This window comes from Phalacrocorax carbo, chromosome 6 (genome assembly GCF_963921805.1).
Source record: "Phalacrocorax carbo chromosome 6, bPhaCar2.1, whole genome shotgun sequence".
Classification (NCBI taxonomy): Eukaryota; Metazoa; Chordata; class Aves; order Suliformes; family Phalacrocoracidae; genus Phalacrocorax; species Phalacrocorax carbo.
The window spans coordinates 58,484,801-58,497,217 of NC_087518.1; the positions used below are offsets into that span (position 1 = coordinate 58,484,801).

The 12,417-nt window shown below is 38.0% G+C and overlaps 1 protein-coding gene across 8 annotated transcripts in view; it reads right to left on the reverse strand.

The window, feature by feature from the left end:
• Positions 1 to 1,473: 1,473 nt before the first annotated feature.
• Positions 1,474 to 12,417, reverse strand: part of EVI5 (ecotropic viral integration site 5) — an 84,065-nt gene continuing 73,121 nt past the window's right edge. For all 8 annotated transcript variants that reach the window (XM_064455504.1, XM_064455502.1, XM_064455503.1 and 5 more), the window contains one exon: positions 1,474 to 2,746. In XM_064455504.1, coding sequence (XP_064311574.1) covers positions 2,441 to 2,746 — 306 coding nt within the window. In that variant the 3' untranslated portion in view covers positions 1,474 to 2,440. The remainder of the gene's footprint in view (positions 2,747 to 12,417) is intronic.

Genomic DNA, 12,417 nt, shown 5'->3' on the forward strand with positions numbered 1-12,417 from the left:
GCCTCTCTTGGCTTGTCTTCCTGGGATATTCTGTGTGTAACCAAGGCTTCTGAAACTGCAGCGTGTCCAGTGATTCACCTCCATCACTAGAAGAGATGCAGCTAGCTGGATAAGGACTTTTGCTCTTCCCGTCATATTTTTATTAATGCTGTTATTCAGTATCAGTATTTATTCTATTAGTACACTTTAAAACCACAGAAGTTCAGGAAATAACCCTTGCCAACTAATCTCATTTACTATCACTTGAACAGTAAGGCAGTTATTGCAAAATCATAACACTTCACTGTTCAAACAGACAGGATTTTTATGGCTCTCCAACTGAATTTTGCTCCTGCCACTTACTACAGAACATTACCTTTAAGAGAGACTCGCAGCTGGTATTGATGACAGGCAACAAGACATTTGTCACCTATCCTCCTGGGCAACAATCATCCAGGTGCAAACATAAGCTACCAGATGCTCACTGGAAAGGAAAAAAGGCAACTGTTATTTGTCAGTGAACAAAAGTGCTCCTGATTTGTTTTTGCATACGTGAAATTTCCAACAGGGATCAGAATCAGCTAATCCGCCTGAGAGATGGCAATTCACACAGGCTATCCCGGGAGCTACAATTTCACTGGTGGGACTATGGGGAAGTTTTGCAGAAATACTGAAACAAGTTGGGAGCTGCAGAAATCAGTAACTTGGAATTTGTCACCCACCTGCTTTAAGATTTAAATCAGATTGCACCTGGGCAGATAATACTGTTGAGAGGCCCAGAACATGCTCTTCCATGCAGCCTTCCATGTCACTCTTTGACTATTTGTTATCTCCTCAGTTGTGCCATTTCCTTCTGAGGACACACTCAAAACAAAAGTAAAGGAAGTGCCTGGCAGAACCAGCGTTCAGCAGTACGCTTCCACACTTTTGACATTTTAAACTACTACACTGCTGCTTGTGGGGAGCAAGGCTATGAACCTGTGTGCTGACTATCAGTACCAACTTTTGCATGGCTTCTTTTTTATTGATGGAAGAGTTGAAAACATTGCTAGAAAAGAAGTCTTCAGGATTGTTTAATTACATAAGATAGCAGTAATAGCAGCCATTAAGAATATTCTTGACTAGAATGCCTCAGTGGGCAAGTGAGTGTTCATGAGACAGTAGTAGAATATCTTGTTCTGTTCAAGAAGCATGGGCCGACTGGATCTCAGTTTGCAGGAGAGTGTGAAAACAGAATGCTCAGCTCTTAGTGCTATAGTGAATCACAGCTATTTGATGAGAGGACTAATAGCCGATTTCCTGGGTAGCTCTGCAGTATAAAATTGTAAAAACACGACACTTACATATTTTTACTGCTCTGACCATGCCTTCATTAGAACTTACTGTCAGATATGAATGATTTTTCACCCTATTTGAACTACCACTCTAGAGCCAGCAAGTAACTATGAGGTAACCAAGGGCTGTAGCTCAGAAGTGACTAAACAGTAAATGCTGTAACCTTGTTAAATCATGAAAAATTTATTTTCATTACATATATATGAAGGTAAAAGATTTCAGTCAATAGTGTTTTGAACAAGCATTTCTGACACGAACCTGTTAGTGTAGCTAGGCTGAAACTTAAGAGGAAGTTAGTGTTCTGCCTTTATTAGTAATTTCTAGTGTGTATATATACAGAATTAGTTCTCCTGTTAGAATAGCAGAGACAGTAATATTGCAACATTTACATTCCTCATATAAAATGGTGTAATGTACATTTTCAGCTGGGTGTAGATATATAAATATATACAAAATAAACATTATTGTCATTAATATATTCAGACCAAGTATTGTTTAGCAACATCAAAAGCAGATACGTGTAGATTTAAGTGAAAGTGGTGAAAAACACCTTTATGACATTAGTGACCATTATTTGCATATATGATGTAGTACAGATAAAGGCTCCTCTTTCAAGCCTTCTTGTGGGCATCCAATAACTTCAGTAAAAACAAAAGTATTTGAGAAACATAAGATAATTTTTTATATATATGGTCATGATCAGATGGTTTACTAGGGTCCATCTTGATCACAAATGGATAACCACATAAAACACACATTTGTTCAGAGCATAAAATATTGCACAACAGCAATTACTTTTGAGGAAAATAATTCCTGTGTTTGTGAACAGCAGAAACGGTTCTTATGCATTAAAGAAGTGATATATTTGCAGTTTCTAAACCAAAGAACATTCAGTAATACTGTCAGAACTGTCATCCATCAGCTTCTTCCCAGCCTGTTTTATGGCAGCGGTATGTCATTAGCAAGATTTGGCAAAGAGAGACTGCAGACAGACAGTACCTGGACATATTTATCACAGGCCAGACCGGATCCAATAGTTACCTAAACCAACTGCTGGGTAGTTTCAGTTATCTGACAACTTGACCCTTAAGGAAATATAAGTCTCCAATGCTAGTCACAGTGATAATCACACAGTAGTAGAGTAAGATTCTGTTCTTCTCTGCTTGGAAACCATCTCGTCTGGACTCCCAGTCTGAAGGGCACCTTCCTCAGCATCACTGTCACTGCTGTCCACAGCTGTGTGATCCAAAGCCATCTGACCAGTCCTCCTGTGTAGATGAAAGTTCATCCCACTCTCCTGTATGGAGTTAGCTATAAAATCTTCATCAGAAGAATGAAATGATTCATCATCTCCTGTGAAATGGTTGACAATGTGAATCCCATCAAAAGTGGGTTGGTCTGAGAAGTCTCTCTGGCCTTTTAGACATTTGATCTGTTAGGAAAAGCAGAAAGTAACAGTTCATCAGAGCTGAGGAGTCCAACAGTAAAAAACCCCCACATTTCCAAGAAATGTCTCATTGAACTCTTACTGGATTAATTCAATAAATTAAATTAAATGATAGATCTAGAAGCAGCACATTTGATGATCACTTTGAAACTCAGCTAGAATCAGAACAAATTGACTTCTCACTTCTGGCTGCCCAGAGCCCTTGAAAGAACATCTTAAATAATACTTGGAATTTTCCAAAATTCTCCTTCCACCCTCAGAGTATTTCAGTTTTAAGGCTTAATAATCAAGGTACCCAGAATCACTAATAACAGATTGCTCCAAGCTATTTACTGCATCTTTAATATCCCCACAAGGATGGTTTATCGTTAGTTTTCTAGAGTGGCCTGTTTGTTTTGATAGCACTTTTAGCCTTCACATCTTACTTTTATAGCTCCATTCTTTCCCTTACCACCTAACTTCTCACTTGAGAAAAGCCCTCCCCCAATCCCAAAGAGCAGGGTCCCAAGTGAATATTGCCCATTTCACATAGCCTCAGAAAAACACCCAGAGAAGTTCTTAGTTCTGTCTGTTCTGCAAGGTCTTTTCATTATCTAGTTCAGACTCAGTGAGATTTCAGATCAAGAAGTATGAGAGAAATTTCTCTTTATATGGCATAAATAGATTGTAGTTTCAATTTTAAGAGAGCATCAAACAAGAAAAAAGTTGTCAGACCACAGATACAGTAACATTTTAATTCAAAATGCGTTGTAGAGTAATAAAGTATTACAACCATGCATTCAAGCTGTTCAAAATTAAAACCTGAAGCTCTGAAGTCTGGCAAGTCCCCTGTTAATTTAGCGAAAATAACTGCAACTCATGGAAGACATTCCTGAGGTTATTTTCTTTAGAATTTCACTTTTGCTAGCTTTTAGTAGCAACTACGTCAGGGTCAGTTTGACAGTGTAAGAGTATAAGATAAAAAAAATCCTAAGGATGCAGGAAAACATTCAAAATGCGTTACAGAAACTTCCTAATGTCACTCCAGAAGCTTAAAAAGGAAGATGCACCAAGTGCTATTTTGTAAGTGACTTCTCACAGGAATAGAGATCTGAAAAATAGAAATAAAGCAGCCTGAAGAGCTTCTTTACACAAATCTAGGCGATATTTCAGAAATCTGAAGCCATGTTCTCTTTGATAAATACAAAGCACATGTAGGTCCTTGCTGCTGACACCAATAGAAAACTTTACCTGTCCATTTGGGGAAGAAGGGATCTCTGTACTTAACCACAGGCTTGTGCAAAAAATGAGAATAAAAAACGGGTTGAAAGAAGATCACAAGAGTCATAATCGTGCTAGAAGCCATCAGATCGGATGTTAATAGCATGTAAAAAGCTCCAGCTTTTAATGTATATCAAAACATCCCTGTTAGAGCTAGGGATACATACTATAGATCTAAGCTGTGGTTTTAAGTACACATACTAACGTTTGGGGGTTTTTGGCATTTTCTTCACATACACGTAGGCATCAGTTGTTTCACAAGGAACTTGCTTGTCTAAAGGCAAGCAAAACAAGGAGTTTTGCACAACATAATTCATGATGTAAGCAAAATCAGCTTATGCCAAATGTTAGATCTGGATGGCAACATGTATCTGGAATAAGTTATTTTTACTAGCTTATATACCTAGATACAGAAAGCATGATACAGAGATTCTTGTGTTATTTAGAAATATTATCCCTCAAAATATCCTGCAATACTATCAGATTAGCTACCACATGAAGTTTCCAAAACAGCTATCAATTTTAGTCACTGAGAAAATAAAACACAGAAAAACAAAATGAAACCCAACAATTTCTCTCCACCCTCACCACAGAAAAAAGCTCCACTGTACAAGTGACTACAAATTTCATATTAGAGTAAGAAATTATATGCTTTGGGGTCTGCACAGTTAAGCCATTGGTTCACCTGGAATTATGAAGCTGATACTCAACGTTAGTTGTTTTGAATTCAGAAAGCCAAGCCAATGACCTCAACTGTTTTCCTGGAGACTCCAACACATACCTTTAGATGAATGTATTTAGGTAAGATGACAAAATCATGGCTTCACGGTTTTAGGCCTTTCCAAACCCCAAATGAGAGTCTGGAAAATGCTGTTGGTGAAAAAATCATGAATAGACATAGCCTTTGCCAATTCCTAAAATGAGTCTGGGAACACAGTGTGTTGTTATCTTGTGTTATTCTAGTGAAAGGATGCACAATCTGTGACCTTCCAGAAACACCTCTTTTGACCTGCAGCTTTACGCTTGCCTGCCCTTTCTCTCAAGTACTCCTCACATCCAAGGGGAACCAGACTGTTAGGAAGAAACACGAACGTACTGCAGAGAATATGTGTGACATCTATCAATGGCCATATAGTTCCATAACCTCTCTGCTTGAAAAATGGCCATCTAAGCCAGAAGCACAAACACCGTAACATATAATTTGTTAGTATTATGTGGATCAACAGGCTGGACAGCAACGCTGCTGAAGAAGGCACAGGGGTCCTGACACACAGGAGGCTAAACATGAATCAGCAGCCTCCCCGAGCAGTGACAACAGCTAACAGCACACTACTAGGCTGTACTGACAGGGCCATCGCCAGTTCATCATGTGAACCGATTCTTATCTGGCACTTGTTCGACTGCATCTGTCCTATTCTGTGCTTGCTACCTCGCTCCTTCCTCAGTACAAGATTCATGAGTAGATTCAGCGCAGAGGCACCAAGGCAGTTAAGGGGCAGGAGCTTATGCCTTAAGATAACAGACAACTGGTCCTTTACTGAAATGCTCCGGAAAAGAAACATATCTTAATGCAAAACACAAGGTTGTGTTTGAATATGAAGGGAACACAATTGCTACAAGGCTAGTTAAGAATTAGAACAGGTTGTTCAGAGACTGTGGACTCTCCATGCTCAGCAGGTTTCAACATCCAACTGACAAAGCCCTGAGAAGCCTGCTTTGAATTCAGTGTTGATCCTGTTTTGGAGCAGGCAGTTGGACTAGAGACCTCCCAGGGTCCCTTCGAACCTGAAAGGCAGATTACAACTCAGTGACATGTGTGAAAAGCATGGGCAGTGGGATCCACGTTACTGCTCTTATGGCAGACATTTTGAGTTTGAGAAACTTAAATACCTCGTACCTGTCAAAAGTACTGCGCTTCTTAAAAATGTAAATGCTGTCATTTGAATCCAAATGCCTTAACATTAAATGTCAGTATATTAATTTTTCACAAAAAAAAATAACATTCTGTTGAAGACCAGGTTATTTTACAGTTAGAAATCCATCGCTAATCCTGAAATTCTTGAAACAAGCTGTTTTCCAATTGAAGGTGGAATCTGATTTGCATCTTGATTTTTTTTAAACATAAATGTTGATGAAAGCAACTAATCTTCAAGAAATTAGAAGTGTCGAACACAATAGGTTGGGAACAGCTGTGCACTATTTGCAGTTTTGTGTAGTTTCAAAGTTGAAGATACTTCAGGGCACCTCAATCTAGTATTTGTTCAGGAGCATTTCTGAAGGAGCCTGATTATTTGCAATTTCTGTTGCAGCAGAAAGGCTTTGCAAGGCTTCTCAAAGCTTTTGGAGCAACTTGTAGACAGCATGTGCTCCAATGCAATTAGATACCAGTGGCTAATGCCAACTTAAGGCTCTAAAACAGAAGTTTCTTAAAATGAAGAGTTATGTACTTTCACATAACTTTGGTCTAGCAAGTGAGGCTCTGCACTTCTAATAGAAAAAGCAGTTATCTTTTTGCAAATGGGAACACAGAAAGTGTCCTACTGGCTCAGGGCAATGGTCCATCAGCCTAATATTCTGTCTCCAACAGTGACAATAAGATTTTCATGTTGTTTTGATTTTAAGAGAAAGCATGTGAATATGACAAAAATTTTCAATCCATTCCCTTCATATTCCCAAGTCCCCACTCGCTTGTCCAGAAACTGTTGTAGCAGATATAAGAGTGCATCTCTTCCTAGCTGTTTCAGCATCCATTTATAGACCAGTTGTCCATGACTGATTTATTTTTTTTAATTGGCGATCTTCTTCCACAGCTTCCTGTGGAAGTAAGTTTCGGAAATTCCTTTGTTTTAAACTAATCTCCTACTTGTTTCAGGAATTGGCCCCGAATGCTAGTAATGCAGGAACAAGTGGCAAACTTGTTCCTGCAGACAGGATTCCAAAACTTAACATTGTAACACCTCCCTCAGCCTTCTCTCAAACCAGCAAGTCCCAAGCCTTTTTAGCCTCTCACAAACAGGCAGCGTTGGAGACAGCTGATCATTTTAGTTGCCCTTTAACTTCCCTACAGACCTTCTTTAAACTCTCTACATCCATCTTGAGGTGTAGAGACAACTCTGCACCACGGTTTTGTAGTGGCAATATAAACCCCCTTTATTTTGTGTTTAATATACTTCCTATTGATGCCTAACATGGACATTGTCTTGTCTGTTTTGGTCGCTGCTGCTCACTAAGCCAATGATGACGTAGGAGGACTCTCAGCAAAACTTGAAGATATCTTTCCTGATTTGTAGCTACCAATTCTGTTTGCCATTGTGTAGGTATGGCTTAGATTTTGCAATTGATTAATTACCTTATTCCCATTGAAACTCATTGGTCACCTTTTTATCTCTTAGCTTCTTGAGGCTAAAGCCTTTCAGTTTTGGGTCTGGCCCTCCTTCACGTGAAGGGAACTAGACCTCTCTCACCCCAACAAGTGACATTCAAATGAACCATGGCTATTTCTTAATGCTTCAGTCTTGCAAGAATCTCAAATCTGATCACATCTGTAAAAAAAGCAGGTCTGGTAAGCACACGTGTTTTGCTTTTGATTCTCAAATCCAGGTCGTGTTGTCTAGATGACTGCAGCTTCAACCCAGTTTTTACTGCAGCATATTCACGTGGTCTTTAGGACATTTCAGAGGGTTAATAACATTATGTGACCAAAATGTATGTCATCATTATCCCTTCAAAAGCCATCCGAATCAAGAACAGAATCTTAATAATAATATATGCATTTATATACCTTCTTGTGCCTAAAGAATTCAGCATTTTAAAGAAACTGTATGCCCTACTGGTCAACATATGAAAAAACTTTAATTGCACATGCTCTTAACAGGTAACAGCGTACTTCCACAAATTCAGAAGAGCTGAAAAAAGACTAACGATCAGGTTCTTGAACCTCACAATAGATTTTCTTACCTGATGCTGACTGCCTCATCAAGCCAGGCATGAAGGAGAGACAGTAAAGAGAGATTTAGAAGGTTTAGTACAATTCAGAAGTTCTTCCATGTTAAATCACAGAATCATAGAATAGCTTGAAGGTGCTAGTTAGTTGCAAGCAAGTTATATTTCTAAGCCCCTTTGTTTTTTAGATAGAGAACACAAGTCAAAATTTTCAAGTGGGACTTCATGGAAGTTCTGCTTAAGCTCTGGGAGGCATTTTTATGTTGGAATCTGCGAGTTGGGAATTCAGTGGTGGAAAGAAGTCAAACTAAAATGTTTCTTTCTGCTCCCTTTAAAAGGTTTCAGTAACTAATTCTTGACGTTTACTTAATTCTGAAGAAGTAAAGATGACAGCTTGCCAATAAATATTCAGTCTACTCACAGTAGGATAAGCAATACACAAGTAAGATCAAAATAGGATAAAAATATGACCACTGCCTTGGGTGAATAGAATTGGTTTTGGCAGAAGGCAGCACGTTATTTTAACTTTGAAGACTAAAGACACTGAATTCTCAGTGCTTTTACTTATAGCAAGAGCAATCTAAAAATCAGAGTTCCTTCTTTATTTGTCTCCACCTTAGTAACAGTAGGAAGTCTTAGTAAGATTTCCTGCTTAAAAACCAAACATGATTCAAAAGAAAACTAGAATGTTGCTGAAAGTACAATCTAACCATGTTTAGCTGAGGAGAAACGAGTCATAAGCATTTTCAAATACCTGTCCTATAATTCAGAAAAACTGTCAACCTGGCAACAGGAAAAGAGAGATTTAGATGTAAAATCTAATTACAAACCAATTAAAAACATTGGTTATGATCGATTAAATTATAATCACATTTAACATCAATAAAAGCAATTTAATTGGAGTTCTTAAAACTTCCTGATACTAACGGTCCGCAGCATCTAACAGGATCCCTTATCACACTTAACCATTGGCTGCTACTTACTGCCAACCCTCTCCGGTTGTGCCAAGATCACTCCAGTTTAAGGCATACATTAGTACACTATCACTTCTTTAAAAAAGCTCCCAGTAGCTTCTTTTGGAAAAATGCTTATCTCAGAAAATGAAGTAGTCACAGCATCTCAGACCGAATTAATGGAAAACACGTTATTTGGGAGACAAATACCAGTCCAGACAAGTGTTATGTCCAGTAGGTACTACAACGCAGAAGCATTTCTGCACATGCACATAAAAAGAATGAACAACATTAAGGCTGCAGGTTTCATGCCTCTTTTTCAATTCCATGAACACAAGCAACTCCTTAAATATCTTAAACTCTGAGGCCCGTTTTTAAATATACAGTTGTACTTCCACAGTGAGCCACATTCATACTGAAACCATTGCAACATGAACACTGCACAAAGGGAGACATCATGAGCTAAATGAATAGTTGCAGAAACTAATATTAGCAATCCATCATCTAAAACAACTCTTAGCAAGTTTAATGGCTGTACAGCTACAATGCAAATGGGGTTTCTCAAGTTCCCCAACAGAATCAGCTTCCTTATATGAAAGGGACTGCTAGGCATGCATTATGACAGAACCGTATCAGAGCATTGCTTATTGATCTTTGAAAAGTCAGATTTAAAAAAAAAGCTTAGGTATGGTTTAATATATCCTGCAATAAAGAAAACATTTAACGCAAAACCAAACCAACTTTAAAGACATTCTTCGTTTTCCTCAAGCAAGAGGCAGTTTTCACCCAAACATATGGATCATATGCAAAAGACAGGATAGTCTTCTGAGAGCTTCCTGACAACCTGTATAGCTGTCAAGACTACATGTAATGCAAGATGCATAAAATAAGTCAACAGCACGTATTGCATATAATACAGCAACGTTCTTTGTTTAGAAACAGTGACACCTTCTCTAACAAATCTAAAAATAAATTGGGAAAAGAGATTAAATTAGAAATGTGTTATTATTGTAACTGTACTAGGACAAAGCTTAAAGATGTGGCTTTTATTTCAGTGTTGGTGAATTTCCTGTTTCACTTCAGTTAACATTAAGGGTTTTTTTTCTAAAGCCGTAGGTGTAAGTGCAGCCATAGTTAGGATTATTAGTTTGTAAGTAACAGCCATGAGCAATGCCAGACAAGGGTCGTTCTTGGAAATTACTGATGATTCAACAGGCCCAAACCAACCAGACCAAACAGATGCTGAATCCAGGAACTCCCATTTTACTCTGCTTGCTCCCATTATCTGATCACTGTTGTCCCTCCTGAAGAAGCAGCCCCAATACCATGGACTCACTGTTTGAAAGATTACAGCTGAGAGGGACTGGATGGGCTTCTCTTCCCTGAAACCCATATGAAAAGCTGCAGGGATGGCCACCCCCACAACACTTACCAAAGCCATTTTAGATTCTCCCATGCCATATCTACCTCTAGAGGTTTAAAAACTGAGTTAGAACACATTTTGTAGACCTCAAAAGATATGCAAAAAACCAAAACCAACCAACCAACCAACGGGGGGTGTGTGTGTGTGTGTGAAGAAAAGAAAGAAAAATCACAACTAACCATCTTTTCCTTTCACTGTGAGACAGACATGGAATACCCTTAGTAGAGAAGTTCAGGAAATGGGTTACATCTTCATTTATGGCTTTTACATGGTTGTCTTTTTTTTTCTTTTTAATTTGAAATATTAAAGCTTTTTCAGAACAACTTTGTCTCTTCTCAGATTTCCTCAAGATGTTCTGCTTCAGCTTAAGACCTGACTAATTTTGAAATTGACAAAATTAATTATATTCTCAAATACAAAGCGTTACTATGTTGTTCTCTTCACTGCTGCTTTCCCTGAGATTTAATTTCATGTCAAAATTCAAAAAATCCTAGCAAATTAGCTAGATTTTGGTGAAATCAAGTTGTGCAATGCATTCTGATGGGTTACTGAAGAGTCACAAGGAAGAAAGTGAATACATTTTAAAATGCATTGAAAAACTCTGGGGAACACTATTTCAGGGAAGTTTTACTACAACACTAACATGGACAAAAATACTTTTCCCCCCTGTATTTCACCTAAACTACGACTATTAAAGTTAGCCTGAAGTTTTCAGGATGGAGGTTTGACATAAGTTTGGGGTTTAGCAGATTAGAATCACTATTACATAGGTTTATGATTTATCTTTGCTTTCACCTTCCCCCCACCCCCAAAAGTGATGTTTGTAATTCAGTACTCAAGATTCTAATCAGAGTCTAACAAATTAGACTAGTTAAGCAAAATCAAGCAAATGAAATTGCTGTTTAAAAAAAAATTCAATGCATTAGGTACTGTGACTTAAGAAAGCAGGAAATGTCTTGATCGTGCTTACAAATAACATGCTTACAAATAACATGCTGTAAGAGCATTTCAAAATCTGTTTGCAAAATTGCTTCCTTTGCTTAGTAGTTAATAAATCACTATTAAACATTTAATTTATCATGGAGGGTTTGCTTTGGGGTTTTTGTTTTGGTTTGTTTTTGTTTTGTTTTTTTTTAAAGAGACATTTTGTCTTTGACATTCTTAAGATGTGGAAATTAATCTCATCTAAAAATTTTCAGCCACCAGAAGTTTCAGTCAGATAAACAAAATGCTGATTTTTAGAGTCTAGCAGTGGCCTCTGAAGTGATGTTGCTAGCCAGTCCCCGTACGATCCCTGCAGGAGAAGCCATGATGCACTCCAGCACACTTAAGGCTGTCTGCGATCCACCTTAGCACATTTGGCCATGTATGTGGGACTCAGTTTAGCATGCCTAAAACAGGAAACCTGCACAATCAGCAACAAACCCCGATAAAGAGTTAATGATTCTAGAATAGTGCAAGTTTAGTAGTTTCTGTAAAACAGGATTTCTAAAGGAGGAAACTATTTTATAATTTATATAAAGAAAATTTACTCTGCTTTGCATGGATGAGTTAAGAGCTGTATTTGCTTCCTGCTAGCATTACATCATCTGCCCCCCAAAACAATTGTTATAATGCTCATACCAAGATAAAAATCAGTTGACAAAAATTCTTTGAGGACTTGGTGGAGTATTTGGCTCCTTATTTTGAAGTGTAATAAAATGAATCGTGGAGAAAGTCATTTAATTTGTTAAGGGTTTTTAGGACAAGCAGAAAGAAGCAGGTAGAGAAAGTGAATTTTATGTTACTTTCAGTATGGGAGAAGGGTTCAAAGATGGCTGATTCACAGCATAACTTAATGGTAGGAAGACTGCATCTGTCTGTATCCAGTTGTCTCCAGGGTCTCATATATGTCTGAACTTCTTGGTCTGCACTATCTCAAAGCAGTACAACTGTTTCTGGAGTTCATAAATTTAATTCAATCTAATAAAGTTGCACTATGATTGATCCACTTGTTATTTGTGCAATTGCAGCAAAATGCCTTAAAACTGGCAAAAACAGAAGCTGATGGGAAGTCAGAGCAAGCAGCGAACTCCAGG